This window comes from Pipistrellus kuhlii, unplaced genomic scaffold, assembly GCF_014108245.1.
Source record: "Pipistrellus kuhlii isolate mPipKuh1 unplaced genomic scaffold, mPipKuh1.p scaffold_m20_p_4, whole genome shotgun sequence".
Lineage (NCBI taxonomy): Eukaryota > Metazoa > Chordata > Mammalia > Chiroptera > Vespertilionidae > Pipistrellus > Pipistrellus kuhlii.
The window spans coordinates 84,148,335-84,175,271 of record NW_023425540.1 but is presented as its reverse complement, the minus strand read 5'-3'; the positions used below and the strand labels follow the sequence as shown (position 1 = coordinate 84,175,271).

At 42.4% G+C, this 26,937-nt stretch overlaps 1 protein-coding gene across 1 annotated transcript in view; it reads left to right on the top strand.

The window, feature by feature from the left end:
* ATF7IP2 (activating transcription factor 7 interacting protein 2) overlaps positions 1-12,154 on the top strand; it is a 45,750-nt gene extending 33,596 nt beyond the window's left edge. Inside the window, exons 7-11 of the mRNA XM_045571291.1 lie at positions 5,540-5,610; positions 7,030-7,088; positions 7,447-7,516; positions 8,820-8,902; positions 10,655-12,154. Coding sequence (XP_045427247.1) covers positions 5,540-5,610; positions 7,030-7,088; positions 7,447-7,516; positions 8,820-8,902; positions 10,655-11,068 — 697 coding nt within the window. The 3' untranslated portion in view covers positions 11,069-12,154. The remainder of the gene's footprint in view (positions 1-5,539; positions 5,611-7,029; positions 7,089-7,446; positions 7,517-8,819; positions 8,903-10,654) is intronic.
* The last annotated feature ends 14,783 nt before the right edge of the window (positions 12,155-26,937 follow it).

Below are 26,937 nucleotides of genomic sequence, written 5' to 3'. Positions count from 1 at the left end.
AGCAGTAAAAAAGAAGAATCTCTTACCCTTTAAGACAGCATGGAAGGATCTGGAGAATATCATGGTAAGTGAAATAAGTCAATCAGAGAAAGACACGTATCACACAATTGCACTCATCTGTGGAATTTAACAAATTGATGAATGGAGTGGATTCAGAGACATGGAAGCATGGAACAGAGTGCAGAATCTGAGGGAAGGTGGGAGGTAATTAAAAGCCTTTTATGCACATATGCATTACCATGGATAATAGGATGCTGAAGGCCTTGAGGTGGCCAACGGGGTGGTGGGGAGGACATAACATACTTTCAAAAATAGAGAGGTATAAAAAAATAAAAGTTTTTATTTAGGTTGGTTGTCCATTTTCTTTATTGGATTGTTTTTCTTATGTTCAGTTGTTCCTTATATATTTTGGATATTAACCCTTTATCAGATGTATCATTGCCAAATATGTTCTCCCTTACAGTAGGCTCCCTTTTTGGTTTCTTTTGGTGTGCAGAAGCTTTTAATTTTTATATAGTCCCATTTGTTTATTTTCTCCTAAGTTTCCTTTGCCTTAGGAGATGTAACTAAACATATTGCTACAAGAGATGTCTTAGATTTTGCTTCTTATAGTTTCTTCTAGGATTTTTATGATTTCACGACTTACATTTAAGTCATTTATGCTGTTGTTTATTCTTGTGTATGGTATATATTGGTGATCTAATTTCATTTTTTTTAATGTATCTGTCAATTTTCCCAACACCATTTATTGAAGAGACTGTCTTGACTCTATTGTATGCTCTTGCCTCCTTTGTAAAATATTACAGAGAGGAAGGGAGAGAGAGAGTTAGAAACATCGATGAGAGAGTCATCAATCAGCTGTCTCCTGCATGCCCCCTACTGGGGATGCGCCCGCACCCAAGGTACATGCCCTTGACCGGAATCGAACCCGGGACCCCTCAGTCTTCAGGCCAACGCTCTATCCACTGAGCCAAACCATCCTTTGTAAAATATTGAGTGTAATCCCTTGGGTCAATTTCTGGGTTCTCTGTTCTGTTCCATTGATCTATATGCCTGTTCTTGTGCCAGTACCAGGCTGTTTTGGATATAATGGCTTTGAGGTATACTTCCTTCTCTTCACACCTTGCTGAGAGTTTTTATCAAGAATGTGTGCTGGATTTTGTTGAATGCCTTTTCTGCATCTATTTATATGATCATATGATGTTTGTCTTTCAATTTGTTTATGTAAAGTATCACATTTATTGATTTGCAAATATTGTACTCTGGAATAAATTCCACTTGGTATTGTGTATGATCTTTTTAATATTTTCCTGGTTTCAATTTGCTATTATTATTATTATTATTATTATTATTATTTTTACAATTTTAATATCCATGTTCATCAGGCATATTGGCTTGTAATTCTCTTTTGTTGTAGTGTCTTTATCTCATTTTGGACTTAGGATGATGCTGGCTTCATAAAAAGAGCTTGGGAGTGTTCCTTCCTCTTGGATTTTCTGGAATAGTTTGAGAAGTAGAGGTGTGAGTTTTTCAAATGTTTCATAAAGCTCCCCTGTGAAGTCATCTGGACCTGGGCTTTTGTTTGGTGGGAATTTTTAGATTCCTGCTTTTATTTCATCAGTTGTTACTGGCCTATTCAGTTTTCCTGATTCTTCCTAAATCTGTTTTGTGAGATTGTATTTTCTAAGAATTTGTCCATTCCCTCCAGGTTGTCCAGTTTGTTGGCATATAATTGTTCCTAGTATTTTCTTACAATCCTTTGAGTTTCTCTGATATCTGTGATTCCTTCTCGGCTTTAGTTTCTTATTTTGTTTGGGTCCTCTCTTTGTTTCTTGATGAGTTTGAGTAACAGTTAATCAATGTTAATCAATGTTTATTCTATCAAAGAACCAGCTATTGGTTTCATTGATTTTTTTTTTTTTTTGTACTTTTCATTTCTTTCCTTCTGTCCTTTTCTTATTGTCCTCTTTCTAGTTATTTTAGTTATAGGTTTAAATAGTTTATTAAGTAGACAACATAGATGGATACAAAAGCATGAGTTGGGTCATGCTTTTGTATCCACTCAACTATTCTACCCTTTTTTTTTTTTAATATATTTTATTGATTTTTTACAGAGAGGAAGAGAAAGGGATAGAGAGTTAGAAACATCAATGAGAGAGAATCATGGATCAGCTGCCTTCTGCACACCCCCCACGGGGGATGTGCCCGCAACCAAGGTACATGCCCTTGACCGGAATCGAACCCGGGGCCTTTCAGTCCGCAGACTGACACTCTATCTACTGAGCCAAAACAGTTTTGGCTCTACATCTTTTGATTGTGGCATTTAATCTATTTACATTTAGGCTTATTAATAGACTGGAGACTGGGTACACGACATTCCTGCACTGGGAGGTTGGGGGTCCCTCAACTACCTCTCGCAGTCTGGGACCCCTTGGATTGGGGCCTAAGCTGGCAGTTGGACATCCCCTGAAGGTTCCTTAGAGCTGCTGCAGAGGCACAATAGGCTTCTACTTCCGCCGCTGTACTCGCCAGCCGTAAACCCGTCTTCTGGCTGCATGGCTCTCCTGCTGTGGGATCCCACTGACCCATCAGTGGGCAGATCCTGCATTGTGCGTCTGCCCCCTTGTGGTCAGTGCACATCATAGCGACCCGTTGTTCTGCCCTTTAGTCAGTTTGCATATTAGAGTTTTATTATATAGGATTCTTATTCATTTCCACTTTAATTCTGAATGGCTAGGTTTCTCTCTATCTTTTTCTCAATACAGCAGTCCCTTTAACATTTCTTGGGTTGGTGTTATTATACTCCTTTAACCTTTTTTTGTCTGGGAAGCTCTTTATTTGACCATCTATTTTTAACAATAGCTTTGCTGGATATAGTAATCTTGGTTTCAGATCCTTGCTTTCCAGTACCTTGAGTACTTCATGCCATTCCCTCCTGGCAGGTATATTTTTTCTGATAAGAAATCAGATGACAGCCTTATGGGAGCTCCTTTGCAGGTAAAAATTTGCTTTTCTCTTGTTGCCTTTAAGATTCTCACTTTGTCTTTAATTTTTTTCATTTCAATTATAATGTTTCTGGGCATGGGCTTGTTTCGGTTCATCTTGCTTGGGACTGTGTGTGCCTCCTGAACTTGTGTGACTTTTTCCTTCACCAGGTTAGGGAAGTTTTCTGCCATTATTTCTTAAAACACATTCTCTCTCCCTTTCTCCCTTTCTGCCTCACCTATTATTTAAATATTGCTACATTTCATGTTGTCCCATTGCTCCCTTGAGCTGTCCTCCTATTTTATAATTATCTTTTTGTTTTTCTGATTGGTTTTTTTTTTTTTTTTCCACCTTTTCTTCTAATTCACTGATTCAATCCTCGGGTTCCACTAATCTGCTGTGTATTCCTTCTGATGTCTTCTCTGTTTGTACTGTCAGTCTTTATTTCTGTTTTCATAGTTACTATATCTTTACTTATGCTGTTGAGCATCTTTACCATCATTATTCAGAACTCTGTAAGAGATAAATTTCTTCTTTCCATTTCCTTTTTCTGTTTAGAGAATTGTAGTATTCTTTCATTTGGAGGTTTCTTTATTTCCTTATTTTGGCTGTCATTTTGGGTTTGGAACACTATGTATTATGTAAATTTGATAGGCCTCTCAATATCTAGTGCAGGACAGTGTCAACTGCTGTTTCTGACTAATTAGGTCAGTCACAGACTCAAAGTCTCCAGTGACAGCCTCTACCTATAGTCTTATTTTTTTTTATTTTTATTTTTATTTTTATTTTTTTACTATATTTTATTGATTTTTTACAGAGAGGAAGGGAGAGAGATAGCCAGAAATGTCGATGAGAGAGAAACATTGACCAGCCGCCTCTTGCACACCCCCCACCAGGGATGTGCCCGTAACCAATGTACATGCCCTTGACCGGAATCAAACCCGGGACCTTTCAGTCCGCAGACTGACGCTCTACCACTGAGCCAAACCGGTTTCGGCTGCCTGTAGTCTTGAATACTCCTCAGGCAATTGTCCACAGGGGTGGTGAGAGTCTTTCCAACAGCGTGTGGCAATTGCTTCCACCTAGGGTCTAATTCACATGTGTCAAACACAAGGCCCGCGGGCCAAATCCGTCCTGCCAGGCCTTGCAATGTGGCCCGCACCGCACTGTCATCACTGCACTCCGCTGCGTTTCCATCACAATGACAGTTTATGACTGTTCAGTAAACCATTCGGCCCGCGATTTAGGCTGGATTTTAGATTTTGGCCCCTTCTCTGATTGAGTTCGACACCCCTAGTCTAATTGATATTCTCAGAGTTTTAAATGAGTCTCAAAAACTCCACACTGTGGGGCAATGTGTTTTCTAATAGAGTGGGTCAACTGTCTTCCCCACAGGCAAAAACCACCTGTATAGCAATTATTTGTTTTGGAAAGATGTCCTCTGTAGCATGAGGGAATGGCTGAGCACAGGAAACCAGGGATATCTGCCTTTTCTGCTCTAACCCCAGGGTTCCTAAACTTGGCTTCTGCTCACACAGCTCTAGTCCACTATGCCCTTCCTCCGGTGGAGCACAGGGTGAGTGTTCAGGGATTTTTGTGTGTTGGCCCTTTGAGTGTGCCTACATTTCCAGCCATCTCTCCCTGCCAGACAACAACCCTGCTGCTTTTCATAGCAGATATTATTCGGGTGCCCTTCTCAGTTCTAAGGCTCTCTGTTTGGGGATTAGATCCCAAAGTTCTCAGTAACAACTCCCCACAGTTGAAGTATCTCTCCAGAAATTCAGTTGCTCTCTTTGGAAACACAGCCATCCCTTTTGTGCCTCCAGCCCTCCTACCAGTCTGTGTGTTCTCTACTTTCAGTCTTTGTGTATCAGTGTTCTTTCCAGTAAAGCTTCAATTGATTATTCAAGAATTTTTTCCTGTATTTTAGTTGTACTAGTAATTTCAGTTTAGTCTTGGGAGCATGTCCCAGCAGCATCCACTTACTCCACCTCCATTTTTATCTCCCCATTACTCAAGATTTTAACAAAAATTCTGATTTAAATGTTAAATCATAAAAGTGGTGTCAGGATCAAATGGGAGAAGACAATCTTCTGATTCAGGATATTTCATAACCTTAATTAGGGTCTTATAACTTATAAGAGTCAAGGTATCTTAATGGGTTTCTTTCCCTTAAAGATAAGTATATGTGTTATGTTGACATTTTATGTTTTGCACCTTTATATGTATTGTATCTTATAGATAATGTATTTGGATTCATTGTAAATAGGTCTCTACTGAATATTAATTGTCCATTTTTATTGGTCATATCATTAGTTGGTAATACATGGAATTTCTTGGGTATTTGATTTTATCACTCCCCCTCCCCCCCCACACACACATTTATTAGATTAAAATATGTCAGCTGAGAAATGTTAAGTTAGAAGAATTCTAACTATTGATTATATGTTTCAGCTGAGAAATGTTAAGTTAGAAGAATTCTAACTATTGATTATATGTTTAAGCCTAACAATGCATGTTTAATTCTTTTTCTTTTTCTTTTTTTATCATTTAGTAACGATGATGTTATGTTGATTTCTGTGGAAAATTCTAGTTTGACAACACCAGTTACATCAAATATAACAGGTATTTTAAGTTGATTAAAATACAATTAATTTAGAAAAGCTTCAAATCAGTATTTGTTTAGAGAATTATTTTAATTAAAAAAAAATTCTACTCTCAAAAATATTTTAACCTACTGATATATTTGATTTTTATTACCTAATAAAGGATCTCTCAATATAATTGAAATTTATTTTTAATCTTTGTTTATCAATTTATGGTCTTTTGTTTCCTTACTATTTGTTTACTGGCATTGTAAGTTATACAGCTACTTAACCTTTCACACATACATTATTTTTACTTCTTTGCTCTGGCCTATGTTGGTGGGTGTTATTGTTTTTTTATGTTTTATTTTATTCATTTTAGGGAGAGGGGGGAGAGAGAGAAACATTTATTTGTTGTTCCACATATTTATGCATTTAGTGGTTGACTCTTGAATGTGACCTGAGCAGGGAATGGAACCTACAACCTTGTTTTAGTGGGATGACACCAGTGTAACTATCCAGCCAGTGCAGTTTGGCAATACTTTAGTATATATATTTTTAAATTTTTGATGTTTTTATAATATTGTTTTGCTCTTTAGATTCTTACTATACTTACATACACTATTATATCTTAACCTTAAATTTCAAATAAATTTCCTCTCCAGATAGCTCCTGTGGTTGGCCCATCATTACTCATTCAAAATTCTCCATTTCCTTTTCATTTTTAATGATATATTAGAGTATTGGCATTTTAATTTCAGAAAGCTTTGCCTCCACATACTAGTATGTAGCTACTTAATTGCCCCTGTGGTTTGGACTGCTGCTATTGTGAATAAAATAGTTTAAGGGATCCCTGAGGCTTTCTTATTGGTGCTATGAAGAATGCTCAGCCATCTCAGTCTGATCTAAAGATACTGAACCAAAAATGTGTACATTTCCAAGTTTATTTCCTCAAAGGGTATTTACAGATAGGTTTTCTAAGAGTTGCTAATATAGCTGAAGCCAGTTTGGTTCAGTGGATAGAGTGTCAGCCTGTGGACTAAAGGGTCCCGGGTTCGATTCCGGTCAAGGGCATGTGCCTTGCTTGCGGACACATCCCCAGTGGGGGGTGTGCAGGAGTCGGCTGATTGATGATTCTCTCTCATCGATGTTTCTAGCTCTTTATCCCTCTCTCTTTCTCTCTGTAAAAAATCAATAAAATATATTTTTAAAAATAAAGTTGCTAATATAGTTGTAAAGTTTCAGAAGGATAAAATATTTTGAACTAAAATTATATTTTGTTTTAACTTGCTCATCAGTCTTTGGTATAGATAAAGGCAATTGAGTTACTTTTTATGATTGTATAATAAGCAGATAATTAACATTCCATTATTGTGTTTTTGCATTCATATAAAATCTATACATATTTAATAATTTAATAAACTTGCCTAGTGTTCATATTTTAATAATTTTCTTTCAGATACTAGAAAAATTACACCAGAAAATTATAATTCATCTAATGCTGATACTGAAGTTAGGGTAGGTAATAAGTATTGTCTTTGAATGTTGTTTATTTGAATATGTTAGTGCTAGGAGTTAGCATAACCAGGTTCTAGTCTAGCTTGCATTAAAAAGCAAACAGCTAATGATAAGTTAATTTGGTAAGTATGACTGTAAAACATACTTATTTGGATTCTGCCTAGTCATATTCTCAGAAACTATAAAGTATTTCATTAGTTTCTTTTCCACAAGGACAGTTAAATTAAACCATAAATATTTATAAACTATTCAATCTCTTAACTTCTGTATGGTAATTTAAAATTGTGTTTTATTTTTTAAAAACATCTTTTCACTATTGGGGCAAAAATCTTTTTTTTCCTTTTTCTTCTTTTTTTAGGCTACAGAGGAAAAGAATCTCGATTGTGTGATCGATCTGACTAAAGAAGGTCTATCAATCTGCAGCACAGGTAATAGCTTTGTTTTGTTATAAAAAGAAGGGTAACAACTCAAAATGTGTTTGACCTGTTTATGAATTTTATTTTAGTATGTGTGTGTTTATAGCTCTACACAATTTATCACATGTATATATTCATGTACTGCTAAAACAATCAAGCATACAACTGTTCTGTCACTACAAGATTTCATCATGCTTACCTTTTTATAGGCACACCTACTTCCTGCTCTCATTCTCTAAAACCAGACAGCTGTGAATCTGTTTCTACCTTTATAGTTAGGATATTTCACAGATGTCATGTAAATATGATAATGCAATCCCCCCCGAAAGTGCATGATTTTTTGTGTGTGTCAGCTCCTATGTGGTGATTACCCTACAGATTAATTAATTATAACTAGATTTGTGAAACCATAAAAAGTTTAAAAAGTTTGTATAGACTTCTGCAATTATAATCACAGTCATTACCTCTTCCAAAAAGTTTTTTAGCATAGTAAATAAAGTGAGTAATAAATTTGAATCACAATCCAGACTCTTAATTATACTTGTCTATAACAAAATATATATTTCAATTAGAGGAGTTGCATTCAGTATATTAAACAGTATATCATTGCACACACAATGGATCCAAAATGACTTTTTATTGCTTATTGTTCAGATTTCTGAAATGTTTAGAAGTTAGCATTCTACCCAGCCCTACAACTTTCCAAGATGAAACCCCTTTTCTTACCATCCTCATACTATCTCTACTTATTTTCAAAACATTCTTGCACCTGTTAACCCCTCTTTCTTTTCTCATCCACATTTCCTTTTCTCTCTTATCATTGTCTCTCTTTTACTCTCCCTTCTGTCCCTCCTCCTTCCCTTTTTGCAGTCCACAATTCCCATCTAAGTATAATAGTTCCCTTTAGGCTAACACAGAACTCAGCAGTAGAAATTCCTTCAATCCCAGCCTGCATGATTTTTCCCAAGACTGTGTTTATCGCACATTTAAGCAGGATTGTAAATAGCTCTGTGTTTGCAAATATCCTATTAACCTTACAAAGTAGGATCCACCTCTGGGACCCCACTGAGCAAGGAGCTCTCTCCCATGTGTAATTTTTCCTGGTTACCAGTTACATAATGACTTAACTACACATTAAAGGAAAATTCTCTATTTGTTAATTTTGGATCTTGAATTTTTATCAAAAGTTTTTCTTCACAGTTTTATAATTTTAGTGCACATTTAATTATCACAGTGTAAACTATTCTTTGCTTAAAAGCTAAGGGATTGAATGTCACAGATGAATTTAACTTTTTAAATCTTGTGTTGTTCACAGAAAATTCAGTGTCCATGCTGGAGTCATATATGAAATCTGTTTCAATCTCAAAAGAGACAACCCCAGCGGCCCAAAATGAGCAGGTACTGATATGAAATACTCTGAAAGGGATAGTCATTCCAAATTGAGTAGAAATGGAAGTGCCATTTTACTCATGAAGAAATTATTTGGTTATATTTAGCTTAGAAAGCACTTAATGTCCTTTTGTAAATGTGCAGTTGTACCCATTCAATATGGCTTGGTCTTTGAGTACTGACTTATGAACTAGATCATAATTCAGTTCTTAGGGCATCTGCTTGGGTTTTGTGCTCCATCATTGATGGAGGGGTGTGTGTAGGAGGAAGCCAATCAGTGACTTTTCTCTCATCATTAATGTTTTTACCTCCTTCTCTGAGAGCAATCCTATGTAATAAAGGGGTAATATGCAAATTGACCATTGCCCTCAAAAGATGGCTTCCTATGACCAGGCCAGCAGGGGGGTTAGTGAAGGGTGACTAAACTATTGAACAAGCAGGCTGCGTGGGGGAGGTAGTTAGGGGTGACCAGGCAGGTAGGCAGATGAGTGATTAAGAGCCAGGGGTCCTGGATTGTGAGAGGGTGCAGGCTCAGCTGAGGGGATGCCCCCTCTCCATGCATGAATTTTGTGTACTGGGCCTCTAGTAAAAATATATTTAAAATAAGAATAAATGTTCTATTGTGAGTATACTTACACAATTCAAATAATTTCATTGAATATTTTAGAAGCTCTAAAAATTAAATACATTATTTTACTCAACAAATTTGAAAAGATTTTTAAGAGTTGCTGACAGTGGAGGGAATTGGGTGTTTTCATATACTCACACTTTTTCTATAAGTTATCACAGTGTTTGGGAACATAATTTGGAAATAAAATGGAATATTATCCAGAATGTCTGGAACCTAACCCATTCTGGTTAATGTGATATTCCAGAGTGTAGAAGTCTAAAATGTCAAAGAAACTTAACCTTAAAAGAACTGGATCCAACCTTACATATTCTCAAAGCATCCTTTTGTTCTTATCCTATATATTAAAAGCCTAGGTGGAGCCACATCCTCGTGCAACATCATCACAAGATGGCCAGCAGGGGAGGACAGTTGGGAGCCATCGGGCTGGCAGGCAGAAGTGGTTAGGAGCAATTAAGCAGGCAAGCAGGCAGTTAGGAGCCAGCAGTCCAGAATTGTGAGGGGGATGTCTGACTGCTTGTTTAGGCCTTATCTTTCCAGGATTGGGCCTAAACCAGTAGTTGGACATCCCCCCAGGGGTCCCGGATTGGAGAGGGTGCAGGCCAGGCTAAGGGATACCACCGCCACCCCCCCTCCAGTGCAAGCATTTCATTTACCAGGCCTCTAGTCTATAAATATAAAAGCTTAAGCAACCAGCCAACTGTTTGACTGGCTGACTGGTAACTATGGCACACAATGAGCACGAGGAGGTAGACACTCAATGCAAGAGCTGTGGTGACTTGGCAACTGTGGTTCTCGGGTGATACACCCAGAACCAGAGAGAAGGGAGCCTGACTCCAGGGTGTGTGACCTAAGAACTGCCCTTTCACAATCCAGGACCCCTAAGGGGATGGTGGAGAGCCAATTTTGGCCCAATACCTGCAGTCTAGTCTGAAGGATCCCACCGGTGCACAAATCTGCAGGGGAGGGCAGTTGGGGGCCATCAGGCCAGCAGGGGAATGCACCTGACCTCTAGTGATTTTTATAAATGGATTGAGGAATGGGAAATAGTGTTGTAGAACTGCAGTTGACCACTTTAAAATAATCAGAACCCACCAATTCAGCTCACTAAACTTTTCATAAATGTGTTTCAGATTCTTGAATCCTTTGAGCATCTTCCACCTCTACCAGCACCACCACAATCACAACTAGAAGTGGTAGACAAAGTTCGAGACACACTTCCTCCCCAGAAGACTGAGCTCAGAGTGAAACGGGTTACGAAACCCAGGGGCATTGCCCTGACTTGGAACATCGCCAAGATCAATCCTAAGTGTGCTCCTGTGGAAAGCTACCACCTCTTCCTGTGCCATGAGAACCCTGGGATTAAGTTAATTTGGAGGAAAGTTGGAGAAATGAAAGCTTTACCACTCCCAATGGCCTGTACTTTATCTCAGTTTTTAGATTCCAAAAGATACTATTTTGCACTCCAATCAAAAGACATTTTTGGGCGATATGGACCATTTTGTGATATAAAAGCTATCTCTGGATTTTCTGACATTCTTCAGTAAAAGAAAAGACTTCAGTAATTACATATTGTACTACATTTTGGTTTTTTCATATCTAAGTTTTATTTACAATGTTCTTCTAACACTATTTGCTATCTTAAGGGCCAGTTAAGATTGTGAACCTTTTGTTTAGGGATAGTCCTGCTCCCTATGTCATAATGGCTTCTAGTTTCATGAATTTCTGATTCAGTAAGTATTTCCCATGGATATGTTCCAAAACATACACTATCATGGATCCATGTCATGAAGCTGTGCTGTATACAGTACCTCCTTTGATGATGGAGCTGCTGCTGTCAGAAACCCTAGGATTCAAGTAGCCACTATTTCCTCTGTTAGCAACCAGCTTCTGGTGACCTGCTTGTGGTCAGTATAGGTACAGGGAAAGTCAGCTCTTACTGAGGTCAGATCATTCCTGGGGTGCATGTCCACCAAGATTTTATGAAAATGTCTTTGCATTGTTTTGAAATTCTAAGGGCTAATAGTTTGTGTCCCTCCCTCTTTTTTTTTCTTACATAAATCATTTGGGGAAATAGATTTTCCTTAAATATGTATACTTACATGTATATAATAAAATTAGTTAAGCATTGTGTGCTGTGTACACAAAACAGAGTATCTTTTAGAAAAGCATTATCCAACCCACTATTTCAGTTGAGGAAAATGGAATTGTCTACCTTAGATTTAAGGCTTTAAGCTGCTGATTTCCTATTGCTACCCATATTTGCTTATACCTGGTTGCCATTATTACTTGAAGAAAGGACATAACAATAGGGACTTCAGCAGATGTGTCCTGTGCAGACCTCTACCTGAGGGAGCACCTAGGTGAAGCTGTGACCAGCATATGTAGCCCAGTGAACTCAACAAGTGAACAGACTTGTAAGTACAAGTTAAGGTCAATTGGGACAAACTGTGGTATGCAAGGAAACAGAAAACTTAGTGTGGAGGTCAAAGAGATACATTCTTTCCTGGTACCTAGTAAACATTCAGGCCTCAGCAGGGCTGAGATTTTATAAACTGAACAGGAAATAGTTTTCCTTGGTATTCTGTGAATGCCTTTACATTTTCAGTCATAAATAAAGCTGTTATTTTAAAGTTTCCTGTGTTTTTCCCTTCTCAAACATTACAACTGACGGAGCCAGATTATGAACTGGATTGGGTGGGACAAGCTGCTTCCTGTGAGGTTCCATTTCCGACTGAGAGCAATGGAGGGCCTCCTGCAGCACAGGACAACCGGTTCACTTTGGGGAGGATTGTCTCTTGCTAAGGAAACCAAAAGACAACACAATAAACAAGATTTGGGTCTGCATCACCAGAGAGAAAGTACGTCTTCAGCTGGCAAATCTGCATGTTGATAGGCACAGTCTTAAGCTAAAGAACTTTCACAATAGGATGAAGGAGGAAAGCTGACCACAAGCATCTTAGACATATTAAGCTCAAAAGACATTGTTTCTTACCTTTTGGACGGACAAGATTCTTTATTAGTGACATCAGAAGAGAGCCAGCCTAACCCTTTCCTCCCTTGGAAAGTGAATAAGCCCTTTTTTGCTCAGTTACTCTTCTCTGAATTCTTTCACAACCTGCAACTTAAATGGAAACAACCAGCAGAGCCCACCTAACGACAAATTAACAGGAGGAAAAATCAAGGTTTTAATGCATAAACGTGGGGAACTCACACAAGTATGAAAATCCTTAAGACATTACTGGACAAGGGATGTGGAGCAGAATGGGTATTAGATTTCAGAAAAGAGTGGATGGCCTATAGGTAGTTGCTAGGTGATCAGAAACAATGGATGAGGTATCTACCAGGCGCCTGCCTGAAGCCCTCTCTTTAGCATACTTAATTCAAACGAGGCTAAGGGGAACATCCTAAGGTCGCTTTTCTGAAGCAGGTTTCTCCCTTTCTTGGGCAAGAAAGGGAGGAGGGTTAAAGGTTCTAAGTCTTATTTCTTAATAAGCAGCTTAAAATCGATATCCTCAGAAGGCAGCTTCAGGGTGGCAAAACTTTGGTTCCCTTCGCCACAATAAGGAAGACGCAAAGTCCCCCTCAGTACCATAAGGGGGGTTCCCTCAGGAAGCTGTGCCCAACAGAACAAAATCCGAGTGAGGCCTTATCTGGAACTGATAACCCAAGTGGCAAAAGCTCAGAGATAGACTAACGCAGTTACACACGACCCATGACCACAAGTCCAGAGGAGGGAGGGAAAGAATTCAACTTGCAAAATAAGTTTTAAAAAAGCCCTATAATTAGACAAATCCAGTAAGTTCCTACTTTTCGGTCTCAGCAGATTGGGGGTGGGAGGGGGCTGTAGTGCAACTACTTGGTTTCGATGGGGGATCAGGATATGCTGCCCTAAAACATGCTGCTTTGGCATAAGGATTATGTTGAGCCAAAGGCAACTTGATACAGAAGACCCGGGAAGAGCTCTCCTCTCAGCCTAAAGTAAATTTGTAAAGGAAAAGTGACACCAATTTCCATTTGTAAAGGTGTTCCCCTCTCCTACCAGGAAGGCCTGAGATGTCAGAGATGAGTCTGCATAACAAACCCTACTCAACCTTTATTGATTACGCATTCTTTCTCCCCTCCCCAGTGAATACCTCTGCAAGCGCCAAATCCCTTCCCTTTGTCTCCTCACTTCTCCATAATTTATTGCCTTTTGTTTATGCCCCTAGGCCTTACCCTCCCTTCTTTGGGGTTTCACTTATTTCTCTGAAGCCCCAGTGCTGGCAAAAATAAAATTTGTATTGCTTTTCTCCTGCTAATCTACCGTGGAGGAAAGGGGAGGCCTGCATGGCAGTCTTGCAAACTCAGAAATCTCAAGTAACCAAAGTCTGAAATTAAACTTTAACTAAATGCAGTCATGGTGGGCAGTTACATTCTAGGCCAGTATCTTCATTGACAAGGTCAACCTTTACCTTTACTGAGCCTGTCTTTTTGCATCTATGATAACATACCCTCTGAAATGTCTGGGTAACTTGTAACTTCCTTTTTCTGGAGCCCCTGGGGCACAACCTAATGTGGTGGGCGCCTGGAGAGATACCACAAATTCCTTCATTATCATGTTAATTGGTCCTGCTGCCACTTATGTGTCCATTATTTTGCTTTTTATCCAATCCCAGGGGTTTCCCACAGCTTTGCTTTATCCCACCTCCTTAATCTATTACCAATGAATTTCATTTAGCCCACCTTTGATTGCAATGTATAAATACAAATGTAACCGGGCCATTCTCCTGAGCATTATCTCAATTCGTTGAGGTTCTGCTTCCCAGTATATGTCAATAGTTTGGCTCAAATAAACTCAAAAAATTTTTACACATTTCAGTGTGTGTGTGTGTGTGTGTGTTTTCGTTAACACTACCTTTTGTCAATTCACAGGCTCCATTCATTCGCAGAACAAAAACAGGAATTTTTAGGGATTTAGAAAATTTTCGAAATTGTAGCAGAAGGTATATTTCCATAGAATAGCAGAGCTGAAAAGCTGCAACAGGTACATTTCCATAGAATAAGGGAGCTGGGAACAGCAGGTCTATATTTACAAAATAAAGGGAAGGAATCCCTTCATCCAGAGGGAGAAGAAAGTCCAAAGGGAATGAGAGGGCGGGGCTAACTCCTGATCCTCCATTTTGTAACTGGACCCTAGCCCTCACCCAACCAATCGGGATCAGCCAAAGCAGTGACATTACCACCCCTGTAAAACCCCTTGATCTGTTGAAGCTCGCTCTCTTCCACCATGCAGCTTTTGGTGTAAGTGGGACAGAGCCCATACTAGAATGGAATAAAAAGCTCTTTTGCTTTTTGCATCAGACTCGGCTCCCTGGTGGTCTTTGGGGATCATGAAATCTGGGCATAACAGGAACAGGAAAACAATAAGGAAGGGGGCGGGGAGATAGAGTAACCAGTCGAAGGAAATAATGACCAGAGGGGATAACAAGGCACAAAAATCTACAGCCTTTATAAACCTTATAAACAGTGAAAACAGGGACTCAGTGGGACTCTTTCCCTGTCCCCACTAGGAGTTTTTACTTGTTCTTCAATAAACCTCCACCTTTGCTATACCATCTTTTGTCCGTGGATTCATTCTTAGACTCCTGCGGACAAAGAATCTGGGGAACCATCCTGCCTAGGGGAACACCATGTGTTCCAGTCCAAAAATCCATTTCCGAACGCAGGAGGAAGATGTTTTCCTCCCCTTCCACGGAAACCGAGTGGTGAAACTGTGGAGGTGAATAGCCCTACCCAATGGGATCAAGCATCCAAACTCGCAGGCATTACAATGGAAGGTAGGAGATTTTAACAGATTAGGTATTTAGATGGTTAAAAGAACAAAAATTAGTTAAAATTCAAACTCTCACTGAAGCAGGTTAGTAAGAAACTAAGAAAATTCCCTGGCATATGGAATGAGGAAATAGCTGATCAAAAGACAGCACTGGCTGAGCAATTAACTGCCAGGTGATACAATTCAAGACTATTGTTAGGTCTCTGAAGGAGGAACTCGAACGAGGCCAGAATGGCGAGGGATTCGGAATTTATTAACTCAGTGATGGAGGTCAGCTGCTTTTAAAGGACTTTTGGCGGGCTTTTTTTTTTTTTTTTTTTTTTTTTTCTGGGCGGAGACTTCTTTATGCTTACTAGGAGGGGAGATAATGTAATGTGGTCACACAAGTGAAATGTGGTATCAGCAAAGGGAATTTCCATAGTGAAAAGGCCTGAAAAGCCAGTTCTCCTGCGGGAGGGATATCGATTCAATGATTTGATCAGACCTAACAACTATCTTTCCTAACCAAAGGTATCTAGGAATAGTTGGTTTAAATTGCCTTAGGGAGACTTAAAATCCCTTGTCTTTTATTCATTTATTTTTATTGTACAGAGAAACATCCATTTATTGTTCCATTTATCTATGCATTCATTGCTTGCTCCTTGTAGGTGCCTTGACTAGGGACTGGACCTGAAACTGAAACTGGACAACCAGTGGGTCCGGCTGCCTGTCACTGCTTGAACCAATTAAGCAGAGACTGGGTTGAATCATATATGAACGTTTATTCCCACACTGCCAGATATGGGAGAGCAGCAGGTCACCCACAAAAATCTGCTCTGCAGCCTCCCTTAAGCCAGCTGCTTATACAGGGTAGGACAAAGGTTACATGGTGAAATATGCAAAAGGGTGTCTCAGGCATGGGGAAGTAGGCAATGCAGGCTGGGGCCAAACTCCATTGTTTGGGCAATAAGGTTGTCCATCTTTCCATGACAATAGGCAGTTCTTGAGTGAGAATGGACCACATTCTAAGGTTGACTCCCATGTCCAAGGTTGACTGCCAGGTCCCTGGGCATACAACTTCCAGCTAGGTTAGAATGTCCTTTCTTGAATCACAACAAGGCAATAATTGTTAACAGAGCATGAGTAATATTTTTTATAACTATAGCTATTCCCAATATTCTATTTTTGCCCCTAACAAAACCTTGGTGTATTGGGGTGACACTCTAACCAACTGAGCTACCTAGGGCAAACTTCCTCATATTTTCCTCCTTGGGAAGAAAGATTTGAGCTTTCTCCCTGTCTCCTGTTTTGGTTACCTTTCTGCCTGGACAGAGTGGCTCAGTTGTTTGAGCGACATCCTGTGCACTGAAAGGTTGCCAGTTTGACTCCCTGTTAGGGTATATTTCTGGGCTGTGCATTCTATCCCCAGGAGGGCCACATGCAGAAGGCAACCAATCCATGTTTCTCTCTCCCTTCCTCCCTTTCCTTGTTGCATACTCCAGTGGTTGCCAACCACCGTCATTTTTACCCTTTACCTCTTCGCACACAATATGCCACAATTGCCTAATCATCACAGTTTCCAACTACACGGTAACATTTAGTCTAGTCCAATGGTCAGCAAACTCATTAGTCAAGAGAGTGGCAAACCACAGCTCACGAGCCAGGGTTTGCTGACCACTGTCACACTATATGCTTTAGTGATTGGTCTTACTGTCCATCAGGTATACCAACATGGGTTCAGTTACACTACTGGTCAACAAGCTAGACCCATCCTTATAGTCAATGAAATAATCTATATACCAGGATAGTTTTCTCAAATCTCTTTGAAAGGAATAATTTCCTACAATTTTAAAATTCAGGCTGGGGGGATGGGGGGGTTGTTAGTGCCAGTGAAATAAGAGGGAGTCATCTTTGAAGCAGATCCCTGGTCTTAAACAGCCAGCTGCAGCCACGTGGAACAGAGTGACGGCCCCGCTGAGCCCTACCCAAATTCCTGCCCCACAAAAATCATGAGCAAAATGAAACTCTCTTAAGCCACTAAGCTTGTGGCTCATTTATGAGGCAACAAAGGTTCCTGTGATACAGGATTTTCGGACTGGAACACATGGTGTTCTCCTGGGCAGGATGGCTTCCCAGGCGTCGGACGGAAGATGGTATAGCAGAGGTGGAAGTTTATTGAAGAACAAACACAGACTCCATGTGGGAAGGGGGAAAGAGTTCCACTAAGTCCCTCCTTCCACAGTTTATTAAGACTGCAAGTTTCTGTGTCCTAATATCCCCTCTGATTGGTCAATATTCCCTTTGATTTGGTCACTATAGCAACTCTTGAGTTCAAGAGTTCAAGTTTCACCTGAGGTTCCCTCTTTCCTCTCCCTTATTGTTCTTTAATTCCCTTTGGGCTCTTCTTCCTCCCTCTTTGAATGAGGAGCTGTCTTTTTTTATTTAATTTTTTTTATTTATTAAATTATTATCTGTGTACATATTTTAACATTGCCCCCCCCTACATACCCTCCCTCCCCAAAGTTTTGTGTCCATTAGTTGTACTTATATGCATGTATACAAGTCCTTCGGTGTCTTCCCTTTATTTTGTACACTTGGATCTTTTGTTGTGGAGAGCGGCTATAATATTTGGAGAGGTTCAAGCCTTGGACTAATGAGAAGACACAGTCTTCTCGTGGCCATGTGCAAATCCCAGCTGGAAGGGCAGAGCCCTCCCAGCAAAATTATAATCAACAGCTATAGTTGTAAGCTTGAACCTATGGTCTGAGCATGCGGCCCCACATGCCTAAGTCATGTGGACTTGATAGAGTTCAGGTGCATATAATTGAGGAGGATCCGAAACCCACAAGAATGTTGTAAACATCTTGACCATGCCCTTACTTTGCCTTGTGGTATCTGGCTATAAAATAAAGACACGGCTTGTAGTCCATGGTGCTGTAGCTAGCTCTCCATCAGAGAGGGCAGTGCCCCACTGAGACCCAGCTTTCATTCTCTTATCTGTCTTTTCTCAATCCTTCACCGCCCCCATTCAGGTTCACTATTGGCAGTGCTGGCACAGCACATTTTGCTACTTCCAGCTCCCTTGTCTTACGGAACTGTAACTTCTGCTGGCTCCCTGCTCCCTTGTCTTATGGAAATGTACCCTTTTGCAACTCGGTAGCCCTGTTTTTTTCCATGGACCCCTTAATTTTTAAAATTTCCTAAACCTGCCTATTTCACCCTAAAAATTTATATTTCACCTGGGGCACTATGAGACCATTGTTTAAGTTGAGAAGTTGGTCATTATACTGGGAATAACAAAAAGCCACTGAAGGTTTCAATCCAGATGGGTGACAGGACCAGAAGGGAGGGTTGAGATCACTTTGGAAAACAGACTAGAGAATGGGCTTGAGTGATGGGGGGAGGGAGAGTTAGCAGGGTGACAATTACAATGCAATGGTTAGAACAGCAGCTGGGACTGGGATGGTAGAAATTATGTTCAGGTATTATAGGCAGTTAGACCTCCACGAACAGAGCAAAAATAATGGGCCAGGTACAGAAGGCCCTGGATGCCGAGCAAGGGGCAAAAATGAGCAAAGAAGAACCTTCCCCTCAGGGTAACCTTTAATCCCCTGGCACCATGGTCGGCAAACTCATTAGTCAACAGAGCCAAATATCAATAGTACAATGATTGAAATTTCTTTGGAGAGCCGAAAACCGACTTCTACACATAGACCACGAAGTTTCAATCACGCTGTACGTGTGTGCCTGCACATGGTATTTTGTGGAAGAGCCAAACTCAAAGGGCCAAAGAACTGCATGTGGCTTGAGAGCTTCAGTTTGCTGACCACTGGCCTAGCATATTGCTGGTCATACAATTTGGATTCCCTGACTTTAATATCCTTAGTCATGTTATCTTTTCCTTCCTAAAGACAACATCTAGGCCTCAGTTATATATCAGCTCCAGGCCCAGAAAAGCCAGACAAGTGATGCCATGGCTGCCCTGGCTCTGATCACTCAGTGACCCTGAAAGAGCACACCTGGAAAGCTGATGGATATTCTATCGAGAACCTTCCCTGAGACCCCCTGCCATTTCCACCTGCAAGAGCGAGTTAAATAGGCTCAGGATGAAGGACCCAGTGCACACTCTCCCCCAGGGAAGCATGTCCGTGCCATTCCCTTTTCCTTCCTCTCTGTCTAAGGCACATGTGTCAAACACAAGGCCCGCGGGCCAAATCCGTCCCGCCAGGCCTTGCAATGTGGCCCGCACCGCACTGTCATCACTTCACTCCGCTGCGTTTCCATCACAATGACAGTTTATGACTGTTCAGTAAACCATTCGGCCCACGATTTAGGCTGGATTTTAGATTTTGGCCCCTTCTCTGATTGAGTTCGACACCCCTAGTCTAAGGGATCCCACGAGACATGCAGCCAGGGAAGCAATTGGGCGGCAGCAGCAGCTCATCCTGGGTTAACCCCCAGAACCTGTGTCCAAAGCTTCCTTTTCTCTGACTCTTCAGTGAGCCAAAGCAGCCCAGCCTAGGCCCTCCTGTTGCTTCTTCTATGCCCTTCCTTGTTCCCCTCTCCTAAGTATATATCTGCTGTGGCCAATGAAATCTGTCTTACTTTGCTACACTTTGTTTCTTGATTTAAATCTCTCCTTCAAGAAAAGAAGAACCAAAGTGTCATTGTCTTTCAGTTACATGGGGGCAGGAAAAGAATAAATAACTCTCAGGGAACCTTCATTCTATTTAATAAAGAGGGAATATGCTAATGGACCATCACACCCTCACAAAGATGGTAATGCCCACAGCCACAAGATGGCAGTGCCCAGTCCCCTCAGCCCCACCGGGGCAGCAGACGTGCAGGTCTGGCCACTCTGCATGCCTGCCTCCAGAGTCCCCCAGTCCCCTCAGCTCCCCAGCATCCCAGGGCTGGCCTGAGGGATGACCAAAGGACTGAACATGCAGGCTGTGTGAGGCGACTAGGCCAGCAGGGGTGCTAGTGAGGGACAACCAAATGACTGAACAAGCAGGCTGTGAGGGGTGACCTGATTGGCAGAGGGACAGTTGTGGATGAGCAGGCTGGCAGGGTGTGGTGTAGCTTGGGGCAACCAGGCTGGCAGGAGGGGCAGTTGGGGTTGATTAGGCTGGCAGGGGGACAGTGAAGGGATGACTAGGTTGGCAGAGGGGCAGTTGGGGACGACCAGGTTGGTGGTGATAGTTGGGGGGGGGGGGGGAGTTAGGAGTGACCAGACTGGCAGGGAGGGAGCAGTTAGGGTTGACAAGGCAGGCAGGCTGGTGAATGATTAGGAGCCAGTGATTCAGGATTGTGAGAGGGATGACTGACTGCCAATCTAAACTGGCAGTTGGATATCCCCTGAGGGGTCCCAAATTGGAGAGGGTGCAGGCTGGGCTGAGGGACCCCCCCCCCCCAATACATAAATTTTGTGCACTGGGCCTCTAGTTACATATATCAGGTCCAGACCCCAGGGTCCAGTTACTCTGCCCAAAAGCCACTAAGGAGGCAGAACATACACCCCAACCTTATTCTCCAGGATAAATAACATGGCAGAAGAAAATGTAGACTGACCATAAAAGGAATCACTGGAATCATTTTTCTTCTTTGAGGAATATCTGATTAAAATAAAAATTTATCTGACTAGCCGAAACCGGTTTGGCTCAATGGGTAGAGCATTGGCTTGGGGACTGAAGGGACCCGGGTTCGATTCCGGTCAAGGGCATGTACCTTGGTTGCAGGCATATCCCCAATAGGGAGTGTGCAAGAGGCAGCTGATTGATGACTCTCTCTCATCGATGTTTCTAGCTCTCTATCTCTCTCCCTTCCTCTCTGTACAAAATCAATAAAATATTTTTTTAAAAAATTACCTGACCAAACCAAATTATTTTGGCTTACAATGAAGAGTTTAATTGAATAGAGAAATGTATACAGCCCAAGCCAATGCCAAATGCTGAGGGCTTTCGAATGTTTGTGTTTTAACCTCCAGTGTCACAAATTCATGCCTAGCAGATCTTAACGAACAATTTAGGACAATGGCCACCAGGTGGCAGTCATGCATCTTCTCCACATTTCTGAAATTAAAATTAAAACTTTTTGGTGTGGAAGCCAATCGATTGTCACACTAAATCACATGTTTGAAACATGGTGTCCCTGTAGCCCCTCTTGGCTGATATCTAGGTACCCCCTCGCACTTTCCTCACAGACCTCCACAGCTTCTCAATGTATTTTTATTCTCTACTTGAGTCACAAATTGTAACTGGAATTGCCCTAACAGTTGGCTTTTCTAAACTCAAGAGTCAGAGACTCTTTCCTGGATGTGTTTCCCACCCTGGAGTGTCAGTTCTTTCTGGAAATTAAAGCCCTTGCAGGTGGACTTATTTTATCATCAGGCAAATCATTCCCTCCTCATGCCATTCCTTCTTGCACCCTTACACCAAATTGAAAGCGAATGATGGATACTAAAGACCATTAATGTCAGCTGAGAATTCAATGCAAGTGGGAAGACTCAAAACTCCAGGAGACTATGGAAGCAACGCACTCTGCGTTGTCTGTGAGGAAAGGTACAGCTTTTCTGACGGACGAAGTTGAATGGCAAAATGAATAGCACAGAACTGGCTCACATTACCATGCCCACATCAGCGCTTCCCCTCTCCCTGTGACAAGCACAGAATGAAATTTTCCAGAACAGTGTGTCGCTGTGCAGACATAAGGAAAGAAGTTTAACAACAACAAAAAGCCCTCCCCCAGGGATGTTCTTTGAGGGGCTGGGCACAGAGGGGTGTGGGGCATATGTTGCTCTCAGCATCCCCAACATCCCCTGTCCCATTGTCTCTAACCTCACCCTCCACATGTCCAACAGTGGAAAGGGGCAGAGAGGCCATCAAAAGGAGACTAGCTAAGATGCAGCTGATCAAGAGAATAAAGGGGATCTCCATCCTCACTGCCTCGGAGAGAAGCACTGACCGGCCTGGCTTGGGTCACACATTTGAGACACCTTGATTGGCCTGTCCACCAGCTTGCCCCCAGGGGGAGAGAGAGAGGACTCTCCAAAACGAACCTGGGGTGTTACCAAGCAAGGGGATTGCATATGAGACAAAGACCGCATTAAGCATCCACATCAATGTGATGAGGTATTTTGAAAACCTGTGAGTCTTGAGCAGGAGATGAGATTTTCCTCTTTAAAACGTATCATTTTGGGTTGAACTAAAGTCGCATTATCGCCTTTCCAGATCTCCTCTGAGGCCCACTGTGTGTCTGTCACGTCCGGTGAGACAAAGGCCAGCACCAGCAGAGAAGAAAGGGCATTCAGCGGGCGGGTTATCCCACCCCCCTGATTGGGGCAGCCTGCGCTAGTTTACAGGGCTAAGCACCCTGTGGAATATGCCCAGTTGTGACCCACTGACAGCCTGCAGCCCAGATCCCTGGGAAGCTTGTGAAAATGCCAGATTCCCAGCCTTACCCTGGAGGGTCCCGCTCCGTGAATTTGGGATGGGGTCCAGAAACCTGCATGCTCAGCACACTCCCCGGGGAATTCCACGGCAGTGACTCCCTGGAACACACTTGAAGAAATGACTTTTCTCCCACGAGCAAATTACAAAGGCGTTTTCACACCCAACGAGACAGAACTCTAGACTAAATGTGAACCCAGCTGAGCTGCAGGCGAAATCTGGCAAGTAGATGCATTTTGCCCCATTTTGCCCACTGGCTCCCTCTGCCTCCTTTGCCAGAAAACAAGCCACGCCAGACTGAGACAAGAACTGGGGGCTGAGTCACCTCCCTTTACCAGGTGCTCTGGTTACTGTGTCAACTCACCGAGAAGCAGGGAGCTGGGTAGGCACGCCACACCTTCAAACCAGCGGAGGCCACTCTGGGAGGGTCAATGTCTGCAGCTCTGGCTGAACTCCCGCAGCCTGCCTCTCCCATCCACCCCTAGGAAACCCCGGGCAGCTGCTCCACGAGCTGGCTCCACCCTTTTCTGCTCTCCTGGGGCCTCTCCTCCCAGAAAGCCCAGGTTCAGGTGAGCTCAGCCACCACCACCTCCTCCAGGAGGCCCCACTGTTTGTGACCTCTGCCCTCTCTGGAGTCGTGAGCACTTGTCTGAACCATCCCCTTAATGCTGCCATCAAAAAAAATTAAGATGGTGGCCTGGCCAGTGTGGCTCAGGGTTTAGCACTGACCTATGAACTAGGAAGTCACAGTTCGATTGCCGATTAGGGCACATGCCTGGGTTGCATGTTTGAATCCCAGTAAAGCAGGGAGGGGGAGAGGGCGAGCAAGGGTCAGTCGAGCAATGATTCTCTCTCATCACTGATCTTTCTCTCTTTCTGTCTCTCTCTCTCTCTTCTCTGAAATCAATAATAAAAAAAAATATGTTAAAGCTATGATGGTAAAAAATAAAATCCATAACATGAAATCTCCCCTCCTAACACAGTGTACGATACAGTGTTGTTAGCTATGGCAGGATGTTGTACAGCAGCTTTCTAGAACTTTCTCGCATAACTGAAACTCTGAACCTTCTGAACAGCAGCTCTCCAAGATCCCTTCCCCGGCCCTGGGGCCCACCATCTACTTCCTGTTTCTATGCCTTGGATTACTCCAGGGAGCTCATGTAAGTGGAATCAAGAGGTGGAAACAATCTAAACGGCCATGGACAGAGGATGGAGGAAGAAAACAAGGGATGTACGTGCAGTAGAATATTATTCAAGCATAAAAGGAAACCCAGTGATGTGTTACGGCCTGGATGAACCTGGAGGGCATTATGCTAAATGAAATAAGCCAGACAATGATAACCCATCCCACGTGAACACCCTTTCTTCGCTGCTGGTTCTCATCTCGTTAAATACTGCGCAATTCTGACGTCCTTCGATTGCACCTGAGTCATCACGTGGAACAGAGAGAGCTTCTTCGCCCACGTGCACACTAGGATCACCTGGAGAATTTTTTTTTAATAAGTTTTTATTGTTCATATTATTACAAATGTTCCTTTCCCCCCCCACCATTGCTCTCCTTCACCAGGTTCCCACCCCACCCTCTGCCCTTTCCCCACTCCCCATTGTCCTCATCCATAGGTGCACAGTTTATGTTCAGTCTCTTCCTACATCCCCCTCTCCCCTTTTCCCCAAGAATGTCAGTTCACTCCCCTTCCATACCTCTGATTCTATTATATTCAACAGTTAATATTGTTCATCAGATTTTTTTAATTTCCTTGGTTTTTAGATTCACTTGTTGATAGTTACGTATTTGTTGTTCATAATTTTTATCTTTATTTATTTTCTCTTCTGAAAGAACCCCCTTCAGCAATTCATATAATTCTGGTTTGGTGTTGATGAACTCCTTTAGCTTTTTTTTTTTTTTTTTATTACTGAAGCTCTTTATCTGACCTTTGATTCTGAGTGATAGCTTTGCTGGATAGATTATCTTTGGCTGTAGGTTCTTACTATTCATCACCTTGAATATTTCTTGCCATTCCCGTCTGGCCTGCATGGTTTCTGTTGAGAAGTCAGCTGACAATCGTATAGGTGCTCCTTTATAGGTAACTACCTTCTTTGCTCTTGCTGCTTTTAATATTCTCTCTTTGTCTTTTGCTCTTGGAATTTTAATTATGGTTTGGTCTTGGTGTGGTCTTCTTTGGATTCCTTTTGTTTGGAGTTCTGTGCGCTTCCTGGACTTGTAAGTCTAATTCTTTCACCAGGTGGGGGAAGTTTTCTGTCACTATTTCTTTCAGTATGTTTTCAATATCTTGCTCTCTCTCATCTTCTGGGACCCCCATAATTCTGATGTTGGTTCGCTTGAAGTTGTCCCAGAGGTTTCTTACATTATCTTCAATTTTCTGGATTCTCTTGCCTTCTAGCTTCTGTGGAGGAGTGTCTTCTGGTTCTTTATGTTCCAAATCTTTGACTTGATTCTTGCGATCTTCCATTCTGTTTTTAGGACTCTGTATAATATTTTTTATTTCAGACAATGTATTCTTTATTTCTTGTTGATCCCTTATCATTTCTTATTGACTCCTTATTAATTCTAGTTGATCCCTTTTCATATCCTCATAGGTCTTATCCATCTTTTCTAGGAAATTCTTGAAAAACTTTATAAGCGTAGATTTGAACTCTATATCCAGTCGCATTTTGTCCTCCATTTCTTTCATTTGTGATCTATTTCGTTGTCACATTTCGCAGTTACAGATGGGATGGGATTTCAGGGTGGAGCCTACAGCCTTGGCTTCCGTCAGCCCCACCCTATGCGACTCCTGAGACTGGGGGTCCTTCAGTACTTGCTGCAAAGGGCCTCTGAGAGATAGGTGCCCTCGATTTTCGCCTGCTGCCAAACAGTCTATGCTCTCCCCCAATGAGCCCGGTATTGGGGTTCAGTTCAGTTGGAAGTGGAGTTGGAGGTGGCATTCAGAGCAGACTGGAGCCCCAGTCTCCTTCTGGCCAGGGCAATCCCGCAGCACAGCCGACCATCCCTTCTCTGCAAGCAATGTGAGCGCCGCCAGGACCTCCTTTCGCCAATCCTCCGGGGTTCCGCCTTACAGCCCAGCTCCCTATGGATGAGCCTGGGTCCCCAGGGTCTGGCCTAGATCTGGGGTTCAGAGCAGTCATAACTGGGGCCCAACATAGTCAGAGTTTTATCTCCTTCCCGCTAGGGAACACCAGCCAGGCACTCGGCCTCCCTCCTCTCCAGCTCCGTCCTCTCCGCATGCCGCGTGTCTCCTTACCTTGGGCTCTTACAGCTCCTCCGCGCTTCCTTCTGGTTTTCTCCTTGCTTCTCGTTGTAGAATTTCCAGTCAGTTGACTTTCCTGTAGTTTTGGGTAATGTCCATTTTATATTTTAGTTGTATTTTATTGAAATTGTTGTGTGCGGCTGCGGCTAGGTGTTTACCTGGGCGCAGCCATCTTGGATCCTCCTCACCTGGAGAATTTTAACACCTTCCACGCAGGCTGCTCCCCAGACTGATTAAAGGGCAACCTTGGTGGGATCCAGGCTTCAGAAGCTTCCCCAGTGGCCTGGGCATGTGGTGAGGATGAGAACCCAGGATTTGGAGTCAGAACATTAAAATTTCAAGCCTTGAATCTGCCACATCCCTGGCAGGTGTCCTTGGCCCATGACTTGACAATAATTAGGGATGGATAACCCTTATTGAGCACTGTGGGAAGCCGTGTTCCGTGGGGCCCGAGGGCAAGGATGGAGCATAGGGTAGGGACGCCTACCTGCTCTCCTACAGGGGATTGAGCGCAGGGTAGGGACGCCTACCTGCTCTCCCCTAAGCCTTCAGGGTCAGCTAGGGACAGGGCAGACCATAACCCCATTGTTAGAGAGTGCGCGTGATGCACGACTTATCTGGATGTTCTCAGCTAGGCTGTTCTCAATGATATCTAGCCAGATGCCTGCTCTATGTATCTTTTCCAAGAATGTCTTGAGGAGCTGACGGGCGGCCTTGTCCTGGGAAAGGGGCACTTGGAGAAATGCCCAGAAAAGCCGCATAAATGTACGCCTGCAACTAATAAAGTTGCTGCAGTCTCATCATGGACTAGCAGTCCTCCTGAAGCCCCGCTTTCTCTTGTCTTTATTTCTCTTAAACCTCCTAGCCCTACCTCCAGGACCTGTGATGCCGGCTGGATCCGGTAG